Genomic DNA, 26,152 nt, shown 5'->3' on the forward strand with positions numbered 1-26,152 from the left:
CTTTTTGGGTAAAGAAATATTAAGACTTTTATGATTCATAAAGATCTTGCATTTCTCACCATACAAGTAGTGCATAAAAATTTTCAACGCAAATACGACTGCTGGAAGCTCAAGATCATGCGTAAAATAATTCTTTTCACGTATTTTTAGTTGTCTAGATGCATATGCTATGACTCGGTCATTTTGCATGATAACGGTGCCCAATCCAAGTTTTGAAGCATCAGTAAATACCACATATTCCCCTTGCTCTGTCGGCATAGCTAAAACTGGCGCTGTAGTGAGTGCTTGCTTCAACTGATCGAAGCTATTTTGACACTCCGGTGCTCATACAAATTTTGCATTCTTCTTCGTCAATGACGTCAAGGGTACTGCCATGGATGAAAAACCCTTGATGAACTTACAATAGTAACCAGCTAAATCCAAGAAACTGCGTATTTCCGTCACACTTTTTGGCAGATGCCACTGCTTAACTGGCTCGACCATAGAAAGATCGACCTATGTTCCCTCTTTTGACACGATGTGGCCTAAGAATGCCACTCTCTCTAGCCAAAACTCGCACTTGCTGAACTTTGCATATAATTTCTGATCTCTTAAAACTTGCAAGGTCGTCCTCAAATGCTGATCATGCTCCTCACGGCTCTTGGAATAGATCAAGATATCATAGATGAAAACAATAATGAACTAATCGAGATACGGCTGAAATACGCGATTCATGAGATCCATGAAGATCGATGAGACGTTAGTCAGCCCAAACGGCATCACTAAAAACTCATAATGTCCATAACGTGTCCTGAACGCCGTCTTATGTACATCCGTCTCCTTAACTCTCAACTGCTGATATCCAGACCTAAGATCTATCTTTGAAAATACCGAAGCTCCTTGCAATTGATCGAATGAAATAGTAACATATAAAACTCGACTTGTTGCACAAGGTTTTTCTCAAAGGCCTGTAATTGATTATGAAGAAACATATTCTCCTGTTATGGATGCAATTATGTTTCGGTATTTGATTAGTTTGACTGTATTTGAAAATTTAGAAATGCGTCTTATGGATGTTGTCACAGCTTACTTATCTGGATCACTCAATAGTAATATATATTGAAAATCTCTAATGATTTAAGATGCCTGAAACATAAAGTTCAAAACCTAAAGAATGTTATTATGTGAAATTATAAATATCATTATATGAGTTAAAGCAATCCGACCGAATGTGGTATAATCGGCTAAGTGAATATTTAATGAAAAAAAGATATGTTAACAATTCAATATGACCTTGCGTTTTCATCAAGAAAATAACATACGGATGCGTGATTATTGTTGTATATGTTGATGATTTAAACATCATTGGAACAAATAAGAAAATTCAAGAAGTTGTATCGTACTTGAAAGAAAAATTTGAAATGAAGGACTTTGGAAAAACAAAGTTTGTCTGTGTTTGCAAATTGAATAAAAAGAATGTTGAATATTTGTTCACCAGTCAAATTATACAGAAAATGTCCTTAAACGTTTTAATATGGATAAATCAAATCCTTTAAGTTTATTGGCGAATTGTACAAGTGCTGATGCATGTATATATGTATTTATTTTTGGATTATTTATAAAAAAAAAAATTCTATAAATAGTTCTTTCAATTTGTGAAGAAAAAACAATTAAGTGAAATTTTTTTTATAAAGTTTGTAATTTAATAAAGTTTTTGAATTTGAGATTTTTATTTTTTATCGTAAATTTTTATTTTTAAGAATTACGAGCATCTTAGACGAATAATAATTATTAATAATAATATAATAACAGATATATAGTTCATATTTTTGGTGTATTTACGAAGCGAGTATAAGGAGAGCAATTTTCACGCAAGCAATGGTGAAGATGGGCTCTTGGCGGCAGAAGGAGCTCGCATTTCTGGTACTATACGCCGCCGTTTTCTACCTCTACCTCGTTCGCCGCTCTCTTCAGCTCTCCCACGGTGCGACTTCTCTCCCACCTCAGCTTGTGTATGCATTGTTTTTTACGAATTTCGTTAACTGTAATAGCAGATCATCACGCCAAGCTTTATGGTCTGCGCCACGGCTGGATCGCTGGACGACTTAATGTATGTCAATTTTGCTATACTGGATTTTGTTATTTGAATTGTTCTTGACTAATTTTAATTCCTGACTGTTTTCTTTTTCTTATTGATTTGAAACAAAGTTTGTGCCTTTTGAACAAGAAGACGATGCGTGACAGCATTCTGATGCTACTTTAATGAACTTAGAGCTAATTTTAGACAAGATTTTTATTTTATTCTGTTGGTATCGGGCACTCGTCAATGTTGTTTTTTCTTTAGCTATCTTGATTTCCCTTTTTGATTGATTCGTAAGTTATTTGGGATTATTGAAATCTCTTATGCATTTTTTTTACTTGTGCTTCTCTCCTATTTGTTATATAGGATGTCTCCGATGCCCAATGGAGAAATTTTCGAGGGAATTTACCAATTCTCATCTTGGTTTTTGGGATTTTCACCTTGGTCGCCAGCATTTTCAGAAGATCATTTTGTTTAGAAGCCAAGGGGATGTCTATTGTTTGGGTTCTGATTTCTTTAGCTTATTTATCGTATCTACATGGAGCCTGGTATGCATTGTCAATATAAGAAAGATATATATGTTGTCTCCTTTTTAGCAGTATTTATATATATTAAGATGTGTCATTATGATGTTGTCTCCTTTTTTGCAGCATTATTTTTGTCATCGCCATTGCTTCATTTAATTTTCTTATAGTAAAGGTCCGTTTTCTTCTAGCTCTTGATATTTTCTCTGCCAGTGTATTGTATTTATGTAAAGTTCTACTGATTTGTAGAATACTGATGATTTATAACTTTCACTTATTCTATATGCTCTTTTTTAATGAATCATTAAAAGCGTGGCCTATGATTTAGTTATTTAATTTTTATTTTGGTGGGATAACAATGTTGTATGTTGCGCAGTTAATATTCTGTAAACTTCACAAAAAAGAGTTAATTGGACCTGAAAATGTCAAATGAAATAAATAAATTTGGTGACAAAACTTTCTCTGTTTTAGATGCCTTGCTCTTTTTTTATTTTGTTCAAGTCTCAGTCATTTAGGATGGCCACTTTGTGTGTTACCTTCAATAAAGCTTCATGATTTGCGGGTTTCACTTTTTCATTTTGATTGCAGTTCATATTTTTAGGTGAAGCTGCTATTCTTGTGCATGTAATAATAAAACTTCTGATCCACTCATGTTTACCCATTAAATTCTGCAGATATTTGGAAGGACAAGATATTTCCCATTTGTACTCTGGAGCTTTAACTTATTTTTTCTATTATTCAATCGTGTTTATGAGGGATACCGATTCTCTAGTTTTGGGTAAGGTTTGTTTTCTATATGATCTTTTTGAACTTTAAAAAAATGTGTTGTTTTAAATATTTTTATCCATGATCGTTTCATTTTTTTTCTTGTTGTAGGGAGTACTGGTCTTACTTGGATAACTTTCGAGGAACGTTCAGATGGCATATCTGCTTTAACTTTGGTAGAAATCTTGTCATTTATTTAGATTACCTTATCTTAATATTTGTTCCACCCATGAATGTCGTTGTTTCCTTTTACCCTGAAGAGATGTTTTCGAATGCTTGAAATGCATACCTTATCATGATTTTAATCTCCTGTANTTTAACCGGCCTAAAATATGTGCGCATGCTTTCAGGTGTCTTACGGTCCTTACTCTATCACTGATTATTGCAAATTGTTTTTCTCTTGTCTGGCCTTTCTTCACACTTTGTTATATTTTGACAGTTGTTCTGCGTATGATAAGCTTTGGTTATGACTACCATTGGGCTGAACAGTACAATCGATTTGATAAAAAGGTATGGAGTAAAGCGTTAACTAACTGTCATTACTTACCCGTAAGGGAAATGTATGAGGTACAGCTTTTTTACTTCTCTGTTGCACAGAGATGCGGAAATCATTCACACATATTTTCTTCCAGTTACATGTTTTAAAAATCAAAGCAGAACTTTGTATCCTTTTTCGTTTATTGAGTTTGCTCCAATCACATTGAGAGGTGTTTGTTTGAGCTCTCAAACTCAGTTCAATTAAAAATTCATAATTTTACTAAACATCAGAGTTCTTAGAAGCGCAAGGGGCACTAAAACAGGCGTGGGTTTTGGGGCCTAAGATCAAGACGCTAGCTCAGATCTTTCCCTTATAGTGAGACATACCGTAAAATGATATTTTAGAATTTAGCTATGTTAGGAAAAGTATATCATATATCATCTAATATGAACTTTACATATTATTGAATTATAAAACAAATATTCATTAATATATAAGCAAATATGAAAGTGTATAATATGATTTCATTTAAAACATAAACACAAGGTGCACAAAGAGACAAAGTTCATGGCCAAGGTGAATGCTTCACTAAAAAGGTGTGCCTTGAAATGCCAATAGCATTCGTTGGGCCTCCACTGATGAGCTTTTAATAACCATTCTTTACGTTCAAAACCTTCAGTTGGTTGGATTTTTTAAAATTTTCAATCAAATCGTTATCTTACATTTTGAAGTATTATCTAAAACATATTATTGCATTCCATATTTTTTCTGCACCTCTTTTGTCCGAACAACATTTCAAAAAATACTCCAAAATGTTTTTTTTTTTTTTTGTAATTTCTAGTTTAGTTGAGTTGAAAGTCTAATCAAACAACATCTTATTGTTTTTTCTCGCTTGGGTTTGTGTCTGAACGGAAGGAAATTAGTAACAAAACTGAAAAGGAAATGCTCTTTATGAGACGAATAAAAATTGAATGTGTGGTGAGGTTAAACACGCTCCATTTTGACAGATGTATGTGATGTTTTTTCTGTAACAACTTGACTAGATTTGACAGTTATATTGCATGTACAGTGCTAATTTTATAATCCTAGCACTATTTTCCTATTCCTGCAGATCTTGTGTAGTTACAGTGATATTGACATTGAAAGTGCTTGTTATGTTCCACCTATAAATAGAAGGAACATAATTAGAAATGAGGAGAATGACAAGTAGTTCTAAAAGCAACTTTATTTGAAGGCGGGAGCTAAAAAAGGGAAGGGGTTGGGGATCTACGAATTAAAAGCTGGGGATCTACGATGGAAAACAATGTAACAACAGTGGAGTTACATTAAATGATAATCAGGACTATTAAAGGAGTCAACTTCAAACAATTTCTACTCTCTCTCTTGTGTACCAATTTTCCATGTGTGCTTGCCTTTAATTACAACCTCATCTAGGAGCTCTCACTCCTAAAATCATGTATCGGTACATCAATCCATGATTCTTGGCTCCAAATCATTCCCATGATATTTGATTCCGTGGTTCTTGATTTTGAGTCGGCCCAGCTTAATTGGGTCGAACAATGCTCTCTAATGTCAGTGAAGTGCTTAAAATATTTGACAAGGGAATTGATGGACTTTAGGTTATGCAATGTGTTTATGATAATGTTGTATGTTAAAGGTGTTATATAAATGGAGACCTCCAACTTGTTCATTATTTTTTGAATTCTGAACCACAAAATGGATCACATGGTCAGAAATTAATTTTTGTGACGTGGACATCAGTAACTTTTAGACTTGCATTTCTATTGGCTTCCTGCCCTGCCGATTTTCTCTGATCAATGCCCTCTGGAGAACAATGATCATAACTGTCATTTCCTTATAGTCCTTCCGCTCTTTAAAAAATGTGGTATATGTGTTGGTGAAAAAATTCACCTACGTCCATGCTGTACTCTCTATAGGTCATGAGGAAGTTGCATGGTCTAAAATACGCACTTAGTTGGAAATTCCTCTGTGAGGTCTTTAATATGATCAGACACCTACAGCAAAATAAGTCAGTATGCCACACCTTAAGGACCAGATGGCAATTTTTTATGGACACATCAGTTGGCTAATGTTTTTAAACTCGTCTACCCTTTGCCTTGTACCCTAAATGTCAAGACATGTTAATGAGAGCTGCTTTAGAATCTATAATTGGAAAAAAAAAAACTCTTAAGTTTCTGGTGATCCAAGTAAGCAGTACATTTTAATTTTCGTGGATTATGCGAGTCATGCTGTATGTATCTTTATACTACTAACTAGGAAAAAAGTGCTTGTCATGTTTCTTGATTCTTCAGAACATTGCTAATTAGTTTAAAATAACTCTGAAATTTATTTACGTAATGGCTAACCTGTCACCATGCATCATCTAGTCTGGTGTTAGTTGTTCTGCCTAACAATATTGACCAAGGAAATTGCATACTTCTATTTTCTGGCACCTTTATGATAATGTATTTATTTTTCCATCTGAAGAAGCATATTCAGCATTGTCACCATTGTTCATTGGGCAAGACTTGTTACCTGTTCTTACAGGTAAATTGTCTTAGCAAGAGTTATTCTTGTAATTAAATAGATATGTTAAGTTACTTCAACCTTTTTTTATGCTTAGATTAGATTCTTTTGGTTCAACTCTAATCTTACATTTTCCAGGAGCGAAGTGTCACCAATGACAAGTTCTCATTTTCAATATACTTGTGCTACTTGGTGTATGCACCTCTTTACATAGCTGGTCCAATCATTAGCTTCAATGCATTTGTTTCACAGGTATTTTGAAAAAAGTAATTTTTGTTTCTATTTTGTTATGGAGGGTTGTATTCAGTACAATAGCCTGTATAGAATTTTTAAAATTTTATTATTATATATAATTTTGAATTGTATTATTATGATTTTTTTCTTCCATATATTATGAAATGGAATGCTCTATGTTTGTCATTTCCATGAGTGACTTCTCATCTGGATATCAATTTTGGTTTTCCTTGTTGAATGAGGCTTTCACGTTTCAATTTAATCAAATGTCATTATACGGATATGATTTTCTCTCCAAATGAAGCAGAGACTTCAAAAGGAAATTATTATCTTTTTATATGAAACATATCATTAATGGTGAAAAGAGAGTTGAAGGTACAAGTACACTGAACATATCATTATTGACCTTTCGCCAAGTGGTAATGAAGTTCTATCCATTCATATAGTTGCACATGGTTTTTATATTTAATCCAAAAAAATACCATATCATCTTATTTGCTTATCTTTTACCACAAATGGCATTTCTTGACCTTTAAAACAACATAATTTTCCTTGTGATCAATATCTTATTGTACCATGATTGATGTGACAGGAAAAAAAATATGACTGACTCATTTTTGTGGCAGCTAAATTCTCCCCAATCAATCTACTCATCTCGTGAAATCGCTTTGTATGGATTTCGCTGGGTTTCTAGTCTTTTCTTGATGGAATCAATATCACATTTCTTTTACTTTAACGCCTTTGCCATTAGGTGAGTCTTGTAAAATCAATGACGCTAACTGCTGTCTGCACTCAGTTATTTAACTTTATCTTTTGAAAATCATTTAACTTCTCTTTTTTTTTTCTTTGTTTTTCCTCTTTTGCTTGCAGTGGCATGTGGAAACAATTATCTCCCATGGACATCTTTATCATTGGATATGGGGTAGGTGCTGACATTTGATTTGTACAGATTCTTCTCGACTTTAACCTGACTTATTTTAGGATCAATTTTTTCTGGCACTTCAAAAACAACAAGATGAGTAACAGAATTCTAGTAATGAGTATAGACTGAAATAGATTGATTCACAGTCTGATGTACTGTCATGCAGACAAAGAAATTATTCCTTTACAACAGGCAATACAATATTCTCTTGCCCTAGCACAAACTAGCCAAACAGGAAAATAATACTTGTATGCTCCTCCTAAAGAACTCCAATCTTGTATATTTCCCTTTTTCCTCTGCCAACCTTTCCTCCTGGCCCAATTTATTTGAGCCCTTACTTTACCACCCTATTCAAAATCAGCCTTGTCCTCAAGGTTGAAGCTATGAATTTGATTTTCTATGGCGCCGGCATCCTTCCAAGTTGCCACTTTTGATGCTCGAAATCTATAAAAGGCCAAAACTTTCCCTCTTTTTTTGTAGCTAGAATTCGTGAATTCAAGTATAGATTGATTGATGCCAGACTGAACAATCTAAGATTCTAGCCCCTCTCCTATTAAGCCACACTACTTCTTTCATATCACTGTAAGCATAGAGAAAAACATCTGCTTTCTCCAACCCACTGATGCTGTTGGATTGGGAATAAATAGTAGCGACCAAAAATCTTTCATGAAAAGTGTACTCCACTTTTACCATTAATGGTGCACTCTGCATGAAGGATAGTCAAGTGGGTAGATTGGGTCAGGTGGAGGGGTTGGCATGGTGTACTGTTGTTGGAGGAGGTTGTTTGGGTGGTTGGAGGTGCGAATGAGGAAATTGGCAGAGGTAGGACCTCAACAGGTTTTCTGTGATTTTCGATTTGATTAGATGATGTAATTAACCAAAATAATTTAAAATATAAAATGCTATTCATTGTGCACTATATCTGAAGTTGGACTGGTAGTTGTTACTTGTTAGATATAATACTCGCCTAATGATTGGTAGAGTCATCTATTTTCTGTAGCATTCTTCTGGCTTTTGAAAGTTTAATCATGGTATAATGTTCATAACCTTTTGGTATATTGATATTAACAGGTTCTAAACTTCATGTGGTTAAAGTTTTTGCTGATCTGGCGCTACTTCCGATTCTGGTCACTGGTGGGTTTTGACACAATCACTCATTTTCCTGGTCACAGCAATTTAACAGTTCCATACATGTGGCATGAGAGAGTGCCCTTTAACATTAACATATGCATGTAGATTAATGGCATTGTGGCTCCTGAGAATATGCCAAGGTGTATAAATAACTGCCATAACTTAGAGAGTTTTTGGAAAAATTGGCATGCTTCATTCAACAAATGGCTTGTTAGGTAGCAATCTACTTTCGAGGTTACATTTATTCTTGATCTTATCTCTTTAGTCAGGCATATATGACATCTAATTGCGGTTTTAGGTATGTTTATATCCCTCTTGGTGGTGCTCAAAAGAAGATGCTCAATGTTTGGGTCATCTTCACGTTTGTTGCAATATGGCATGATTTAGAGTGGTACTATTTGCTTCTGGGAATTAAGCTGAGTAAATAAAGTTATTTTTACTCTATCACCACATAGTTGCTTATCTAACATCAGTTTGTGTCTATTAAAGGAAACTTATTTCCTGGGCATGGTTGACATGTATATTTTTCATACCAGAAATGCTGGTAAAATCAGTGGCTAAGGGCTTTCAGGTATCTCCATATTTCACTCACATATTTTGTCTCCACACTTAGGTAAATTATCTACTTGTCTGTTAAATTTCAATTTGCAAATTTGTTTCGAGTTTTTAGGATATAGAATAGAATGGGTGGGTCTTGTACATGATTGAATTGGAGAAAAAACTACCTATATTAGTTATCTCTTGACATGAGGGACCCAAAGCATTGAGAAATTAGGGTCCTAAATAGAAAGAAAAACGATTGGGATAGCAAGGCTTTAATTTAAATAACTGTGCCATGAAACTACAGAAGAATTGCACGTAAGAGATGCAAGTAAACTAAGAGACTAAGAAAAATGGACTATTATATGGAAAACAAGGCAGAATCATATCAGAAAATATCATTTTTATTTTCTATTAGAAAGCGTGTTTCCTAAATAAGGAAAACCTATGTGTGCTGTAATCTTGGAAGACAATAATTATATATGGGATAGTCGTTATGCAATTTCTGGGCTTTTCTGACATTTGGAAGGGGATAATTATGTTACAACTCATACAGGACTTACCATTCCTCCCTAGCAAGCAAGTAAATTGATTAAGTAAACAAAGAGAAAATTATGTGCATGCTCATCTTTATGAGTTGGCAACTCATCACAATTCTCACAAGGTTCTTGTGTCACATTTATTTCAGGTGGAAGGTGCTCTCAGCAGATTTATTTTCCGTGAACTAAGTGCTGTTGCTGGTGCAGTAACTATAACATGTCTCATGGTTTGTCTTCAGCTTATTCATCATTCAGCCAAACAGTGCATATTTTATATTTTTAAAATCATCATCCTGGGTATATGAGAGGCATCTAGGAAAATTTGTGCATGTCAGTACAGTGTTGTTACTCTTTCCTAGTCACGTCTAGTCATAATAAATTAATATTATTTTCCAGATTAAGTCCACCTGTGAATAAAATTTTTTTTTACCATAAATGCCTATTCTATCCACCTCTTACAGAATGATTTGTTCTCAACTTTGCGGTGGCAAATTAACTGAACCGTGGATCTCGAAAAAAATTATCATATTGAAGTTATTTTTAGGATCTTTGCAAAAATTTTACATGAACTTATGGAAGACAGCAATATTTTATGCTTTGGAAGTCGAATGAATATCAGATTAATTAAGTTATTATGACCTTGTTAGCACCTTTGTTGATTACGGACACACTCGAAATTCAATTCAGGAGAAAGTAATTTAGATTTTTTCCTGAAGGTGGCTAATCTTGTCGGGTTTGTCATTGGGCCATCGGGCATTAATTGGTTGGTTTCTGGATTCCTCCAGGAAGAAGGTTTGTTTATCTTACTTCTTGTCTTATAAATGGTATATTACTGATTAAAAACTATCATTTTCTGAGTTTTACAGGACTTGCTACGCTTGGTGGCTTGTTATTTTCATTTTATGTTGGAACCAAGGTGAAGTGGCCCTGAAGATTTTTAACTGAATCTTTAGTTTCTTGATTCTGTTTAATTTGATTTCTAATCTAAACATGCAGCTTATGTTTCACATATCTGATGCTAAGAAACAGAAGAACAGATTAGATGAGACATAAAGGTGCATTCTTCTCCTAAAGTAAATAGTTAAGTACCAATGTGGAATCTACCCTTATGATATGTTAAGTCAATACTATGAAGGAGAATGGCTTAATTTCCTTTAGCAGTCGAACTATTTGCTAGAATGGGGACAAGTCTCATTATCTTTAGCTTAAACAGGACTGGCACTTCATAGGAGGCTTAAATATAGAATCTTCCATGAGGTTTGAATAACGATCCTCTGACTCATTAAGGGTATATAAATATGTCTTTACAATGTGTCATTGTAATTGCCCAACCTCCTCAAGAGGAGCTTGTTTAGGCTTATCTCAAGGGTGTTGGTGTGGAAAACAGTATGTTTCTTGTAATACTCAGTTCACGACATCTACATTGTTTCAGAAACTTGTAATATTTTTGGAAAGAAAAGACAATGTTTTTGACGACTCAGTTTGGTGACGTCTTTGATGCCTTGGGACCCATTTTATCACTTTTTTTTTAATACACTTTCAGATGCTGTTAAGCTGCACAAGTTTGCGTTGAAATTTGGTGGCGAGAACTGTCGGAATGCACATTTTAATTCCTCAGAAGTAGCTTATTTTGTCCACAAATTGACTGCTTCCTGTTCGGTGTGCTCCTTACTGCTGGAGGATGCTCACTCCTTGAAAGTACTGTTACTAACTAAGAACTGGTAAAAAACGAATACTGTATTTTAGATTCCATGGACTAGAGCAGCCTTGATTATCTTTTGGTATCGTCTTCGTCAGATTTTGATATGATTTTGGAAGCGAAGGTTGTACTAACATATACACATTTGCAGGGGTGTGGCGTCTATTCTATGAAATTTTGTTCATCAGCCCTTTGTCTCTATTGTAGTTTCAGTTAAGTTAGAGTTCAGTTCTCGGTTTCTTCTTGTTTCCTCTCAAGGCAATTGCAGCTGAACATAAAAGAGGAAAACATGTTTGTGCATCTAAATTATTATTTTTTGGAGTGGATTTTTTTTTTCCTTTTTTTTTTCTTATTTGGTTTGGAACATGTTTTTCGATATTATGATAGTTTTGGTATACATTGATTCAATTTCAATTTCAATTTCAAATTCATATATAATTCCTAATCAAATCAAGATCCAATAAAACGATATAAAATTGTAGGCCAAGAAGTATCCATGACAATGGTTCGAAAATTGATAGTTTCGGTTGTGGAAATAAAACTGAACCGTTTGGATTAGGGGTGAGAAAAAATATCGAATTTTCGGTATACCGAGATTACCGTATCGAAAAAATGTTGAATTTACCAAATTTTCGGTATACCGAAAATTTCGATACGGTATGGTAACAATACCGAATTTTTCGGTACGGTAACGATATGCAATTTGAAAATTTCGGTATATACCGAAATACCGAAAAAATATAGAAAATTTTAAAATATATAATATTTTAAAACAATAAATTTATAAAAAATTTAAAATGCAAGGTTTTTTTCGGTATAAAACGGTATATACCGATATCGTACCGTACCGAAATCTCGGTATATAGTACAATTTCGGTATAATTGATATGCTAGTTATATTTCGGTACAGTATCGGTATGAATTTTTTTATATCGTAATTTTCGGTACGGTATACGGTATAGGATTTTCGGTACGGTACGATATACGACCCTTAGTTTGGATATGGTTCAGGTTTATGGGGATTTAGGTTTGGAATGAAATTTATCTATTAAAATTTTAAAAATCATGAAAAAAAACCGTATGATTTGTGTAGAAATAAAACTTACTAAAGTTTATAATTTGAGAAATATATTATAAAGTATTCTAAATATTAAATTTTATTAAAAAAGCAGGATCCTAGGTATTTTCAAGTTCTTTCAATATTTGTAATTGTATTATATTTTTTATTTAAGGATTTTTTTACTAAATTTCTCTGCCTTATATTTGCTAATGGTTGAATGTTTCTTTGAGTTTATTTTCTACCAAGTAAAATTCACTTGGAATGTAATATGTATTCATATCAAAGTGAAGGGCCAAAATGTAAATTTAAAAAGTGGATTTGCACCAGAAATAGAATTAACAAAAATCCATGGGCGGCAGTTGAAAATATCTCAAACCGTTTCTGCTTCGTAGCTTTAAACATAAGCTACGAGGTTAAACACCGCTTTATAACTAAGCTACTCGTCACGTCAACCCACCCCACCAGGGCCCACGCCATATATATCTATATATATATATAGATATGTGTGTTTATATGTGTTGAAACACACAGTTTTGTGGAAGAAACTTTTGGAGTGGCACTTTTCCAATATTCGTCATCTTGAATATTTCCCTCTACTAAACTTTTTGTTTTCGAAAGATGGAGACTGCTTCAAGTTCTTGTAAGTTTGATCTTTCCCTCCCTCTTTGTATATCTCGTTGTGATTCTGGGTTTTTTTGTGTTGAAAGTGATTTTGTTTTTCTGTAACAAATTGGATGCTGAATTGCTGCATGCAATGGGCTGGAAGCCTGGAATCTTCTCGTTTTGAGATTCTTCCTGTCGCCTTCTTGCAGAACAAATAGATGGTCTTATGTTTTCTGGGATTTATGTTGAATGAATGCCTTTGAGACTGTAAACAGATTTACTGCTTTTGTTTCTTGCAGTTGTCTTGGCTTACTGAGATTCGTTTTATTTTTTTTACTTTTTGTGATGAAATTTGTGTGCTAATGATGGGTTCCCTTGTTTTCTTTGCGCAAGGTTCCAACAGAAGAGAAGAGAGGAATTTACTCTTTTTAATATCTTACATTCTTGATGTTTTCTGCTGAGTATTAATGAATTTGTGAGATTCTTCGAGGGGAGAGGAATGCAACTTGGGGTGGAAGGACCCGATGTTCGGAACGAGGGTTGACTGAATGATTTTTAGGGGCAAAGTTTTTATTGTTACAAAAATTTTGGATATTTTTTGTTTGATGGAATTAAATGTGCCTACCTGAAGTTGCAGTATGAGTAATACGAAATTCAAGATCTTGTTTTGTTTCATATTATATTCTTAGCATGTTTTAATATACTCCCCTTATTAGTTATTACAGAAACATGCACGATGACAAGTTATTTTTACCTTGCAGGGAATATGTTTTCTAATCAGAAACAGCCAAATCCATTTCAACAGCCAAACACTCAGTTCGGTCCTTCGACTCTCTCTCAGCTGTCAAACCAAACCTCTGTCGCCTCACGATTTGGAACAACACCAGCCAGTTACAAAAATCTTGATAAGCCTCAGAGCAACTATGTTTCTGGAGCACCAAGCACAAATATCTTTGGTGTTCCAAGAAACTCGGGATGTGGTTTTGAGTCCACACCTCCAATTTTCCAATCAAATTCAGCTCATGGTAGTACAAGTTCCATATTTGGCGTACCTAGCGTGACATCTCTTGCACTGGAGAGTGCAAACAGTGGTTTTGGCACAACTATGTTTGGCCATCTGAATACGAACAACACCATTGGATCTAGATTTCCTTTGTTTGGCTCAACTTCATCATCTGTTAGCAGCGGCTTATTTGGACCTCAAAGTTCTAGATTTTCTTTCTCGACCCCATTTCAGAATAGCTCCAATTCAGCTTCAACGTTCCTTAACAGCAGCAGCAACAGCAGTGTGTGTGCAATTCAGAATTCTGGTGAGAATCATGTCTTGAAAAAATATTGCATTTTGATTCTTTAATGACATTAGAAACCTTCATCTTAATTTAACATATCATACTGCAGGATCACAGGGTAAAACATCGCCATGGGCAATTGGCTCAATGACTGGTAAACAGTCTGAAGGAAGTAGTGTTGCGCCTTATTCTGCAACACGGGAAACCAATGGAGGCAGTGGTAGGAATTATCTTGAGAAAATGCAGTCCATTTCTGCAATGCCAATTTATAGTGATAAAAGTCATGAAGAGTTGAGGATGGAGGATTATGAGCTACAGAATAAAGGTAAAACTTTTGGGCTTTGAATCAGCCATTGTTGTTCTTCTTTGCATTTAGATACAAATAAAAGTTCTAACTATCCGTGATATTAGTTTCTGCAGGTGGAAACACTTCTCGGGGTGGTCAATCTGGTTTCAAGCATTTTGCTACAAAAGAAAGTATCTTCAATCCAGCAGCATTTGACTTTTGTGCTTCTAATACTCTCTCTAATTCTCAACATTTCTTTACTCCAGCTGCTACGACCTCCAGTGCTCCAACACTTACAAAACCAGCGAATAGCTTTCCTCCTTCCTCCTACACATTCTCCCCTCAATCACATTCCTTTCAATCTCAAAGCAATGTAACATCTTCCATTTCTTCATTTACCTCAGCCCCAAATCCGTTCTCTTCATTAAATCCTGTTAGTCATCCAATTCCGTCCAATAATCATCAACTCACACCATTTTCCACGGCATTTACTTCTTCGCCTTTTAACACAATTTCGTCAAACAAACAACTGTTCACATTCTCACCATCTATACAGTCTACCTTTCAACCTCAAGGCACTGTAACATCTACCAGTCCTGCATTTTCCCCAACTCCAAATCTGTTCTCTTCATTAGATCCTGTTACTAAGTCAATGACAGCTGATAGTTGTCTCCCCTCATTATCAAAAGCATTCACTTCTTCGCCTTTTAACCCAGTTTCTTCTAGTGAACCATCATTCACGTTTACGCCATTCGTACAGTCTGCCACTCAACCTCAAAGCTCCGTAACATCCTATACGCCTCCTTTTACACAGTCTATAAATCCATTCTCTTCTCCAAATCTGGTTGATCAGTCAATATTGTCCAATAATTTTCTATTTCCCAAATCATCTCCTGTCCTAACTTTTCCACTGCTCAGCAAGATTTCTTCATGTGAACCTATATTCACATTCTCACCCTCCATATTGTCTGCCTTGGAAAAGACATTAGGCCCTTTCCCATCTTTTCTGAGGACTTCACAAACTGGACAAGCTGTTCCAAATGCAAATTTCTCATTTACTACCAATCAGACTGAACCATCACTAGGTAAGCGAATCTTCTAAACGTATGATTCATTTTCAAAGATCACTTGACATTTCATTGATGTGACTTGTTTTATATATAATCTTGTTTTCCTTTGAATCAGCCCAAACTGCCTTTACAAAGGTTTCACAGGTTGACAGTCAGAACGTCAATGTACAACAGTAAGTGTCATTTGCTTATTCGCTCTTTTTATGCTATTCTTGAAATTTGTTGTTACGCAAATGATTCGTTTGGTATTTATAAATTGGTTGTGATTTCTGAATGTTAGTAGGTTTGTGCCTTCAAGCACTGTGAACGAGCAGCTATCATGTATCCAAAATACTTTTGGCCCGCAAGTCGAAGTAAATATATCAAATTGTCAACCGGATTCAATAATATCCATACAAAATGGAATTTCAAGCTTATCTGTAAGTCTTTCAGTTCGCTAACTAATTCTTAGTTTCATACTGTGGAATGCTCTGAAAGATGTGAATATTCTTGTAAATTTCATCATTAATTTTTTAAATGAATGTGTGCAGGTTTCAAATAATCTTTCACCTGTCAGAAAGGCAACCCATTTGAGGATCCGACATCGGTCCTTAAGACAGAACAGAAATCCTGCTCTAGGACTCAATTCTGGAAGCAAGGAGGTTAAGGTGAGAATTATGATGGTGCATCATCATTTGTGATATTCAGCCCCACACTTTTTGATTTTTTATCACAGAAAACCTGTCTATCCTGTATTTAATGTTTCTTCTTTATCTATGACAATTAACTTTTGTCGCAGGTGCCATTTTTCAGAGATACAGAAGACAAACCCTGTACAGTAGCTCCTTTGATGCCACGGATGAACCCCAGATATTGGGTTCTAAACTCATTGCATGTGGTCGACAATACACTTCTTAATACTTGTGACAACAGTAAGTCTTCAATTAGACTATCTCAGTATATGATCTTCAATTTCATTCTTTACTGAAATCGTTTTGATAGGTGCATGAACAGAATCACTTGATTCTTGAGCTAGAGTATACCACTTTTGAGTTATCGGCACTGAATTATAATTATTAAAATCTGCCGAAGTTACCCTTATACTATAGAATTTACCGGAATTACAACATGATCTTTAATCATAATATTGAGCCACTAGCACAATTACATCAATTATAAATTTCAGTAGTAGTCATTGCGGCATATATACTCATCATATTTTAGTTAAAGGAAAACTTGAACAAATTGGAGAGTGAGTGACATAAGGATGTCTATTAACTTAATTACTTCTCTTTCTATCCCCGAATTCTGTTCTTTAGTTTCATTCTAATTCTCGATGTTTTATAATTTCAGGTACAAAAAGTTCTGTAAACAAAGGCTTGGCAACTTCTTCCTCCCAACCAGAGGGGACCTCCCCTGAGGCGACACATGAAACTTCCATTCAAGAGAAAAACTTTGATGATTTAGTACCACTACTTCCAAAGCTCAGACTTGAAGACTATTATACTGAACCTCCAATCATCTTGCTGGCAGAAAGTGAAAGGGCAGAACCAGGATTTTGCAGCCATGTTCATGATTTAGTGGTTGGCAGGCGGGATTATGGAAGCATCAAGTTTTTGGGAGAAACAGATGTCCGTTATCTTGATCTTGAATCTATTGTCCAGTTTAACAAACGTGAAGTGATCGTTTATCTAAATGATCTTAATAAGCCTCCAGTGGGACAGAGCCTAAATAAACCCGCTGAGGTCACATTACTCAATGTCAAATGCATTGATAAAAAAACAGGGATTCAGTACATGGATGGCGAGAAGGTTCGCAGGTATACAGAAATGTTGATCAAGAAAACGGAAGAAAAAGGAGCTGAGTTCGTTTCATACGATCCAGTTGAAGGGGTGTGGAAATTCAGGGTGCAGCACTTTTAGTCTATATTTAGTTCACTGAGTGATTCTTGCAAGAATTTTCTGCATTTTTTGCTGTGTGGTTGCTACTTTGCAATTATAGAGTTTGTTTCTGATTGAGGCTTCAGTCTTCACCAAAACCTTTGCTAATGTTTCTGTAAATCAACTTCTCGTCAGTTCCATGTTTCAACAAGTCCTTTTGTTCGTTTGAATCATCTTATTCCGATTAAAATATCATAAATTAAGAGGAAGACAACATATTTTTGAAGTAAAATTACATTTTCAAACAAAATGAATATAAAACAGACCTTTTTTTTAAAAAAAATCTACTGGGAAGTGAATGTCGGCTTCGCTGGAAAACACACCTCGGACTGTAAGAAAAAGGGAAAATCGAAAAGAAAAAAACATTTTGTTGGTAAAAAAGGTAGATGTCACCACCATACATTGACAATGAAGCTTCATGGTAATTTATATGATGACAATATAGATATGATTTCATTTCCTGCAGAATGCCAAAAGTCATTGAAAGCTTAGTTCCAACATCTTATGACAACATAAAGAGGAGAGATGAGATGTCTTGTATTGCTAAAATGGGAAGTCACTACCTTTATTATAATATAAAAATTTAAATAAATATATGCTTAAGAAGCAGCTTATGCCATCAAATTTAAATAATATAAATAGATAGGTAATTCTATTGATAATAGTAATAAATTAAAATCATAACAAATAATAATATAATAATGTATTTAAAAAAAATCACAGGTGACAACTACAATAAGGTATTAGTGGGTAATTTTATGCATATAATATCAATTTAGATATGATTTTCATTTCATTCCACCAAAGAATATTAATTGTCACAACTACAATAATAAGGTCGGCCAATGTACAATACCAAATTAACATCCTTTGCTACATAAAGTGAAGAAATCTCTTGCAAGGAATTGAACTACTAAAATGAGAAGTCACCTACATATATTTCAATATTATTATAAGATAAGATAGATACATCAAAGTTAGGTGATGCAATACATATGTATTTTCGTAATTGAATTAACTTTTTTTTTTTTAAGGAAAACGAAATATAATAAGATTGAAAACCAAACATTAACTTTAATAAGTAAGAAAATTTATAATACTTGACACAAAAATTTACTTTTCTTGGTTTTTTTTTTATTGAGTAGGTTTTTTGTGAGACGTTCTCACGAATCTTTATCTGTGAGACGGGTCAACCTTACCGATATTCACAATAAAAAGTAATACTCTTAGCATAAAAAGTAATATTTTTTCATGGATGACCCAAATAAGAGATCTGTCTCACAAAATACGACCCGTGAGACCGTCTTACGCAATTTTTTGCTGTTTTTTAATTTATTATGCGTGCACTAATCCATTTAATACTTATATTTTATGTATCCATCATTCATCCCTTTACTTTGGGTTTACGAAGCCATGTTGTTTCGTGCTTTAACAAACACAATCTCCAACTTTCTACTCTTTATTAATTTAAGGGGACTCCCATTTTCTAGGCATTATTATAAGTAACACACCAATATATATCTCTCTTTTACCATCTTTAAAATTAATTTTGCTAGCTCTTCATTATATATTATTACACCCTTTTCACTGTTTATTTACACAAGCCACCAATGGCTTATTCTGGTGGAGCTGGGATGTTTATGTTTTTGGCTATAGCTATAGTCGTGTTTACAAGTAGCGTTTCTGCGGATCCAGACATGCTTCAAGATATTTGTGTTGCTGATCTCACTTCTGGTATGCATTCATTATAATGTGATGATATTCATTCCTTGCATGTCGAGATTTATTCAGTGGGTAAAATTGGGAAAATCGCTAATGATCTGTGAGTTAATATGTTTATTTTCGAAACTAGGGTCGCGCTGATGTTATGAAATTATGTACAGTAGAGTCGTTAGATCACGTCGATCGAATCTAGAACCAATATTATTGATATGATGTTTCAGATTTTGTGAACAATAATAATAAGGTAGTAAAAGTTCAAAAGAATCCAAGATATTGTATTAAGATGAGTTCTTTAATTAGAATATAAAATCAATGGCAAAAACTTGTGTGAGACGGTCTCACATGTTGCATTTTGTGAGACAGATCTCTTATTTGGGTCATCCATGAAAAAGTATTATTTTTTATGCTAAAAGTATTTCTTTTTATTGTGAATATCGGTAGGATTGACCCGTCTCACAGATAAAGATTCGTGATACCACCTTACAAGAGACCTACTCTTTTAGGCCAGCGCTAAAATTTTAATTTGCATTAAGTACACCAACTTCACCTACTTTAGTTTCATCTCAATTTTTCTCTCAAAATATCTATTTATGTTGGAGTGTGTACATTAAATTTACTTTTTTTTACAGTCAGTTTTTTTAAAAAAAAAGAAAGAAAAAAATTTGGGAACTCAACCAAGAAAATACAAATCAAAGATATTATCACAATGTAATATATTAATTAGATGGAATGAAATCATATATGTTCCTTTATGTATAATTTCATTTCTATATAAATGTATGTGGGACAAATACAATCGATCATTTTTTTTTGCAAATTCTTGCATATAATTGAAATTATTATATCCATATGACATTCTCAATTAAACAAATATGACTCGATTAATGGAGATAAAATCTCCATAATATTTTTATGTAACAATTTGTATACTATTCCGTCCGTCCCGATTATATAGTCTTATTTTTTTAATTTCACACAAGTTAAGAAAAATAATTGGAAAATAAATTATATAAAAATTTTCTATTTTATTCTGTTTAATGCATTCAAAAAATGATTACACGTTTAATATGGATATATTAGTAAAAGAACAAAAAAAAAGTTACTAAATATGGTATAAATCTATATATTTGAGACAAAAAAAAAGTGATCTATATAATTGAGACTGAGAAAATAAATATTAATTATGAAAAATTAAAATTAATTACGACTCATGGAATGAAAATGTTTAAGGAAAATATATTTTTGCCATCGCTGAACTCAAAATATTCAAAAAAAATAAAATAAAAATATATTAAATATCTCTCATTGAATAGCCGTGAAGGTGAACGGATACCCATGCAAGTCCAACGTGACGGCGGAGGACTTCTTCTTCGCCGGCCTAGCCAAACCCGAAGCCACCAACAACTCCGCCGGGTCCCTGGTCACCCTAGCCAATGTGCAGAAAATCCCGGGCCTCAACACCCTCGGCGTGTCCCTCGCACGCATCGACTATGCCCCCGAAGGCCTGAACCCGCCGCACACTCACCCACGCGCCACTGAGGTTGTGTTCGTCCTCGAAGGGGAGCTCGACGTGGGCTTCATCACCACCGCCAACGTCCTCATATCAAAATCTATCAAGAAAGGGGAAATCTTCGTCTTTCCCAGAGGACTAGTTCACTTCCAGAAGAATAATGGAAAGACCGCCGCCTCGGTGATCGCCGCCTTCAACAGCCAGCTCCCCGGAACGCAGTCTATAGCCGCCACACTGTTTGCTGCCACGCCGCCCGTGCCGGATAATGTTCTGACCAAGGCGTTCCAGGTGGGGACGAAAGAGATTGACAAGATCAAGTCCAGATTCGCACCCAAGAAATGAAAAGAGCCAAGGCTTTTAATTGTATTTGTATTGTTGCTAATCATCGTTAAAGAAAATTAATTCCATAATTTGTATTATTAATATGGTTAATATTTTATTTCAAAATTATAAATGTAAAAATAAATTTTTTTATCATTTATATATAAAATTTATAATAAATTCACACTTTTTTGTATTAATTTACAGTAACATTAATTAGTTGTTCCCAATAATGATTAATTTATATGTTATTTGAGTACATAATGTGTGAATATGAATAAGTTTATATAGTGAAATTAAAAAATTTAGAAATATATTTTGTAAATTTTTTTGGTAATTAATTTAAATAATTAATTAGATACGATATTGTTATTTTTAAAATTAACGATATTGTACATTTAGTATTTTTTTTATTTTCTAAATTAATTTCTATATGTGCATCTTGCGACATAACCAAAATATTATATTATAATTCAAAGACGTAGACAAAAGTGTGATTGCTCACGTATTCGTATTCATATTCGTTTAACGAAAATGATTAATCTAAATTGTTATAATAGACAAATATGAACTCTTTTCCGAGTTCTGGAGTACTAATACGAATTGAAATGTGAAATCGAGATTTTTCTTAAAATGGTGTAAGAAATGTAAAATAGTCAAGGGGTGGGAAATCGATCGATCACTTGTTTATCAAGTAATGAGAGTGCAAAGCGACAAAGACATGCCGATTGCCAATTCTTGTGGTGTTTAGTTGGTGGGATGGTCGATCATTGCACATTAATAATTCTAAATTTAGTCATGTAATATTCTATATTATATCATAAGCTATTATGGATCATCATCAAATCTTTGTCTAATGAATAATGTCACACGACATTTCCGATTAGAATGAAAAATGAAACCAAAGCTCAATTATGTATAATTTGGATACAACATTCATTCTTACCAAAATCGATCGTTCCAATTTCAATAGAAGATGGAACCAAAATCAAGATACTCATTTGTTGGGTAATTTCTTGAACAACTAGTTTTGATGGACCACTGAAAATAAATAAGTGCAAAAACAGTCCGATTTGACTAGTGATATAGTATTTATTTGATGTAATTGATAATTAACAAGAAACGGCTAGATATGTAAACAAATAAAATGTGTAAGGTAAAAAAAAAAAGACAAATTTATGAATTTTCGGAGATGAATACTCTTACGTCACCCGTTATTCCTCTTAGAAATGATTTCATTAAAAGACTTTGATTTTACAACTTTTTGAAACAACCAAATTCAATTCGGACTTATAACTGACTAAGTTGAAACTCTTAGTGTTCAATCAACAAGTCCTGGATGTTTAAGAACAATCGGTTTACCAGAAAATCCAGTAATACTATCTTACGGTCAGCTATGAATGACTTGAGTTGGTATGTACTATCAAACAGTCAACTTTGAACGGATTGAGTTGGTAGGTTAGCACAAGATGATCCTTGAAAATCTGATAGATTCTGATAGATGTGTACTAAGTTGAGCAACTTAAAGTTTGATCGCTTAAGTGTGATCGGATATCTTGTATATGCAGACTGTAAGATCGCGTACTTTTATTTATAGGTAGGTTCAGAGCAGAGAGAATTTTTCTTCTCTCTTGAGTCTGCATACTTATAGTTGAAAAACTCAAACGGTAGGATTTGCTTTTCAACAATCATCTGTACTCTTTCCTGATAGAGTAGCCTTGTCGCTTTCGATCACCGTGTCTATCATTAAATTCCCATTTAATGCTTATTTTCTTTTGTGACTTTTAGCTCCTAGCTTTTGAAAAAGTTGGTAGACCATTGATAGTTTAGGAAAATTTATGTAAATCGGGTGTTGGTAGGGTAATGTATAATAATACTATAAATTGTAGTTGTTGAATCACTTGAATTTCAATATCCACCTTGATTTACTCATATCTGACCAATTGCAGTTTAACAATTTATACTCATGCACTTTGTTTAGGACTGATCCAGTCAGATGTCAAATGATCTCTTGCAGTTAGAGTTCTGAACGGCTTGAACAATTGGTAATATGTTTGAGCGGCTTGTCTTATCTAGCGGTTGGAAAACCTGTCAATATATACGAGAAAAAACTGGATCCTGAAACAGCTCGGTACTGTTTATTTGTTAATCACAAAAACTTAAGGTAAAAGATATTCTAACAATTCTCTTTTTTTTATACAAAATCAAATTGCAAGACTAAATATATCTGTTACATATTAACAGTTAATTAATAGAGATGTTAGGAAAAAAATGTATTTCACTGAGTAGATGAAATATCATTAATACAGGAGCAAGAAAAACACATAAAAACATACCTATTACACCTTAATAAAACTTATCTACGGTGACTTGAACCCCTGCAACCTCCTCTTCTTTTTCTTTCTTCTTCTGCTTATTCTTCATATCTACGCCGAACTTCTTTAAACTTATCTCTATCTGCTTTTCTCTTTTGATCTTCTAGTTTCTTCTGATTTTTTCTCTTTTTGACATCACCACACTGCATGAATTCGATAACTTCCTACAGCTAGCTACCAAGAGTATTTTGGAGTAGATCAAGTTGTGCGTCCATATGAAGCTTGACTTGAGTTATTTGTCCAGAATGCTCAAGAGTTCATATCGGCGGCTTGAGTCTTCATTGATGTATGGCTAGTGCTCATGAGTTGAATCATATTCTCAGTACACGACTTTTAAAATTGTCGAACGCGGCGGAGTGTGCAAACTGCTTAATCTTCATATTGTTGATCTTGGATGAGACAACATGCATATGAGACAGAATATTTGAAAACATGTCATCATTCGAGGGCTCATCATCAAAGATAGGAATTTCATCATTCTGAGATAGAAAGAGAGAGCCATCTTTAGTCAATTGAAAGGGTTTTGATTGATTTGAGGTGGAGGGGAGGAAGCGGTATGAAAAATTAACTTTCCACTGGATAGATTTGAAGAAGAACTGGCTTCATGCAATACTTGTAGATTCAACAGTTGGAGTAACTAATGGAGTGGTTCATGCTTCTGTGTCTTAATAAAATATGTGTTTTGAATCAGCCACTTCTTCCATAAATTCTTGTCCTAGTTGGACCTGATCAGCGTCTGTTGTAAAAGATCTGGAGACTACCATCTCCTCGTTAGTCAGATTTTCAGTAGAAATAATCTGATCATCGATTATTGGTTCACAGGTTGGAGTGGTTGTAATTGATTCAAGATTTAAGTCTTTCTCAACATAGACACATTCTTGCTCAGCGGTATGGTCTTGGAGCATTTAAGAAGAAGGGTCCATCTTTGACTGGTCAAACTCAAACTGTGATAAGGACCTGAAAACTTCATCCACAATCGAATATCTGGGAGATCTTTAGTCTGAAACAGTTTTGGCAGAGAAGATGGAGGAATTTGAACGATGATTAACACATATGAATCAGGCTGGTTACCCTGACCATCAGCCTGAGTTATGCTTTCACCAATAGCTGGAGTTTGAGAAAGTTCTTCCACCTGAAAATTTTCTTTTGTGGGTATCTACATCTCAACATCATGTTGTTTTGTATGTATTCTGATATGGGTTGATTACCATCTTGACTTTCTCCTAGGTCAAAGAAGGCTGAGATATTTTCTTCTTCACCAGCTGGGAGTTCATACTCATATCGTTTGACCTTGACCATCATTGATAATGAGACGACGTCAATTTCCAATTGACTTATGACTGATGTATCATCCTTAGTGGTTGGACCGTGACCAGCAAAATTGTTACTCTTTTGTTGGATAAGGTATCACAAGGCACTCTCCTTTAGCTCCATTTCAATGAAGTCTCGTCTTTGCAGAGCTTCAGAGATCACATTTATTTCAGCCCACCTCAACATCTTCAGCTTTAGTGATGCCATTGCCTTCAACTTCTTCAATTTTCTGATCACTTCAAAATGGACAAATGTTCGATAATCAACCCAACTGTCAAAGGCGGCTTGCACATTCGAATCTTGTATTCCTAAATAAGATTTTCATCTCCTTTGGCTTTTGGATTGACTAGAGCTAAACTGGTCCGGTAACTAACCTCTTCTCGTTTCACTATATTTAATCCTGTCAGATTGGAGATATGAACGACTGTGATTGAAGCTGGTATGAATAGCTCATTAACATTTTTGATTAGCTTGATTTTCTTCATTCTTGGTTTCTCAGTCTTGTCCTTTGGCTTGTCAGGGTCAATTACTTTCTTACTCGTGCTTAAAACTTGAGTAAGAGAAATTTTCTCTCTATCATTTTCGTAATCAGATGATAAAACAAACTCACTTGATTTCTCTTGTCGGTGTCTTGGCCTTTGTAGTTTGCTTCTTCTTTTATTCATGTGGCGCCCCAAACCTCACCACGTAATCATACAACATGTGACGTCATATGCATAAAAATTTTCTTTTCAACGACGTAATAATATAATGCATATACGACAAAATAATGCAATCACCACACTATCTACGTCAATGCAGCAGAAACAGTATAATAAATACACACATACAACTCAAGTAAGACAATAAACTATACTGTTTCTATCTACTATCAACTACAGGACTGTTTGACTAGACACACCTAGTCCTTCACCACTATCCTGTCTCATGGCATAGTCCTGTAACATGTCCAACAAAAACAGCCCCCAAAGGATGAGCATACACAACAATCATCATCGTAATACATAACAGTTATATTATCAACAATAGAAAATATAACGGGAATGATAACAGAAATACTCCATGTGCGAACACTCGACAATCAAACCACCAACGATATCAACGTCATAACTCCCATACTACTGCAACAACAACATCGACGATACGGCGCACCCCAACACTGACGACAGCAATATCGTCGAACGAATAACATCAACGATACGTCGCACCCCTACTCCGACGACAGCAATATCATTGAATGAATAACATCGACGATATGTGCACCCCAAC

General features: G+C 34.4%; 3 protein-coding genes across 19 annotated transcripts; all 3 read left to right on the top strand.

Annotated features, from left to right (window-relative positions):
* The first annotated feature begins 1,800 nt into the window (after positions 1–1,800).
* LOC140957443 (membrane-bound O-acyltransferase gup1) lies at positions 1,801–11,831 on the top strand. Of its 15 annotated transcripts, none has more exons than XR_012171634.1 (21): positions 1,801–1,963; positions 2,034–2,089; positions 2,426–2,607; positions 2,710–2,758; positions 3,258–3,361; positions 3,460–3,524; positions 3,788–3,858; positions 6,314–6,373; positions 6,491–6,604; positions 7,213–7,337; positions 7,457–7,508; positions 8,580–8,642; positions 8,745–8,854; positions 8,938–9,030; positions 9,129–9,210; positions 9,868–9,945; positions 10,435–10,510; positions 10,585–10,634; positions 10,715–10,798; positions 10,932–11,006; positions 11,262–11,831. XR_012171634.1 is itself a non-coding variant. In XM_073414711.1 (21 exons), exons 1-19 carry the CDS (start codon positions 1,858–1,860, stop codon positions 10,769–10,771), a joined length of 1,593 nt encoding a protein of 530 aa, XP_073270812.1. In that variant the 5' UTR covers positions 1,801–1,857; the 3' UTR covers positions 10,772–10,773; positions 10,932–10,975; positions 11,151–11,831. The 15 variants fall into 15 exon arrangements, 7 of the variants coding, with proteins under 7 accessions (XP_073270812.1, XP_073270813.1, XP_073270810.1 ...); XR_012171630.1 differs by having other exon boundaries at positions 10,932–10,975; positions 11,151–11,831; XR_012171632.1 differs by having other exon boundaries at positions 10,932–10,975.
* A 1,157-nt stretch (positions 11,832–12,988) lies between these two features.
* Positions 12,989–17,778, top strand: LOC140957442 (nuclear pore complex protein NUP98B-like). 3 transcript variants are annotated; one of them, XM_073414704.1, is made up of 9 exons: positions 12,989–13,117; positions 13,842–14,390; positions 14,479–14,694; positions 14,781–15,740; positions 15,841–15,898; positions 16,009–16,144; positions 16,256–16,372; positions 16,504–16,636; positions 17,058–17,778. In XM_073414704.1, the coding sequence occupies exons 1-9, from the start codon at positions 13,096–13,098 to the stop codon at positions 17,624–17,626; spliced, it is 2,760 nt and encodes a 919-aa protein (XP_073270805.1). In that variant the 5' UTR covers positions 12,989–13,095; the 3' UTR covers positions 17,627–17,778. The 3 variants fall into 3 exon arrangements, with proteins under 3 accessions (XP_073270805.1, XP_073270806.1, XP_073270807.1); XM_073414705.1 differs by having other exon boundaries at positions 14,790–15,740; XM_073414706.1 differs by lacking the exon at positions 12,989–13,117 and adding an exon at positions 13,151–13,347.
* A 1,349-nt stretch (positions 17,779–19,127) lies between these two features.
* On the top strand, positions 19,128–21,330 carry LOC140957445 (germin-like protein subfamily 2 member 4). The gene is made up of 2 exons (XM_073414714.1): positions 19,128–19,378; positions 20,680–21,330. Exons 1-2 carry the CDS (start codon positions 19,255–19,257, stop codon positions 21,216–21,218), a joined length of 663 nt encoding a protein of 220 aa, XP_073270815.1. The 5' UTR covers positions 19,128–19,254; the 3' UTR covers positions 21,219–21,330.
* Positions 21,331–26,152: the final 4,822 nt, after the last annotated feature.

The sequence above is a fragment of the Primulina huaijiensis genome, chromosome 14 (assembly GCF_012295235.1).
Source record: "Primulina huaijiensis isolate GDHJ02 chromosome 14, ASM1229523v2, whole genome shotgun sequence".
NCBI lineage: Eukaryota > Viridiplantae > Streptophyta > Magnoliopsida > Lamiales > Gesneriaceae > Primulina > Primulina huaijiensis.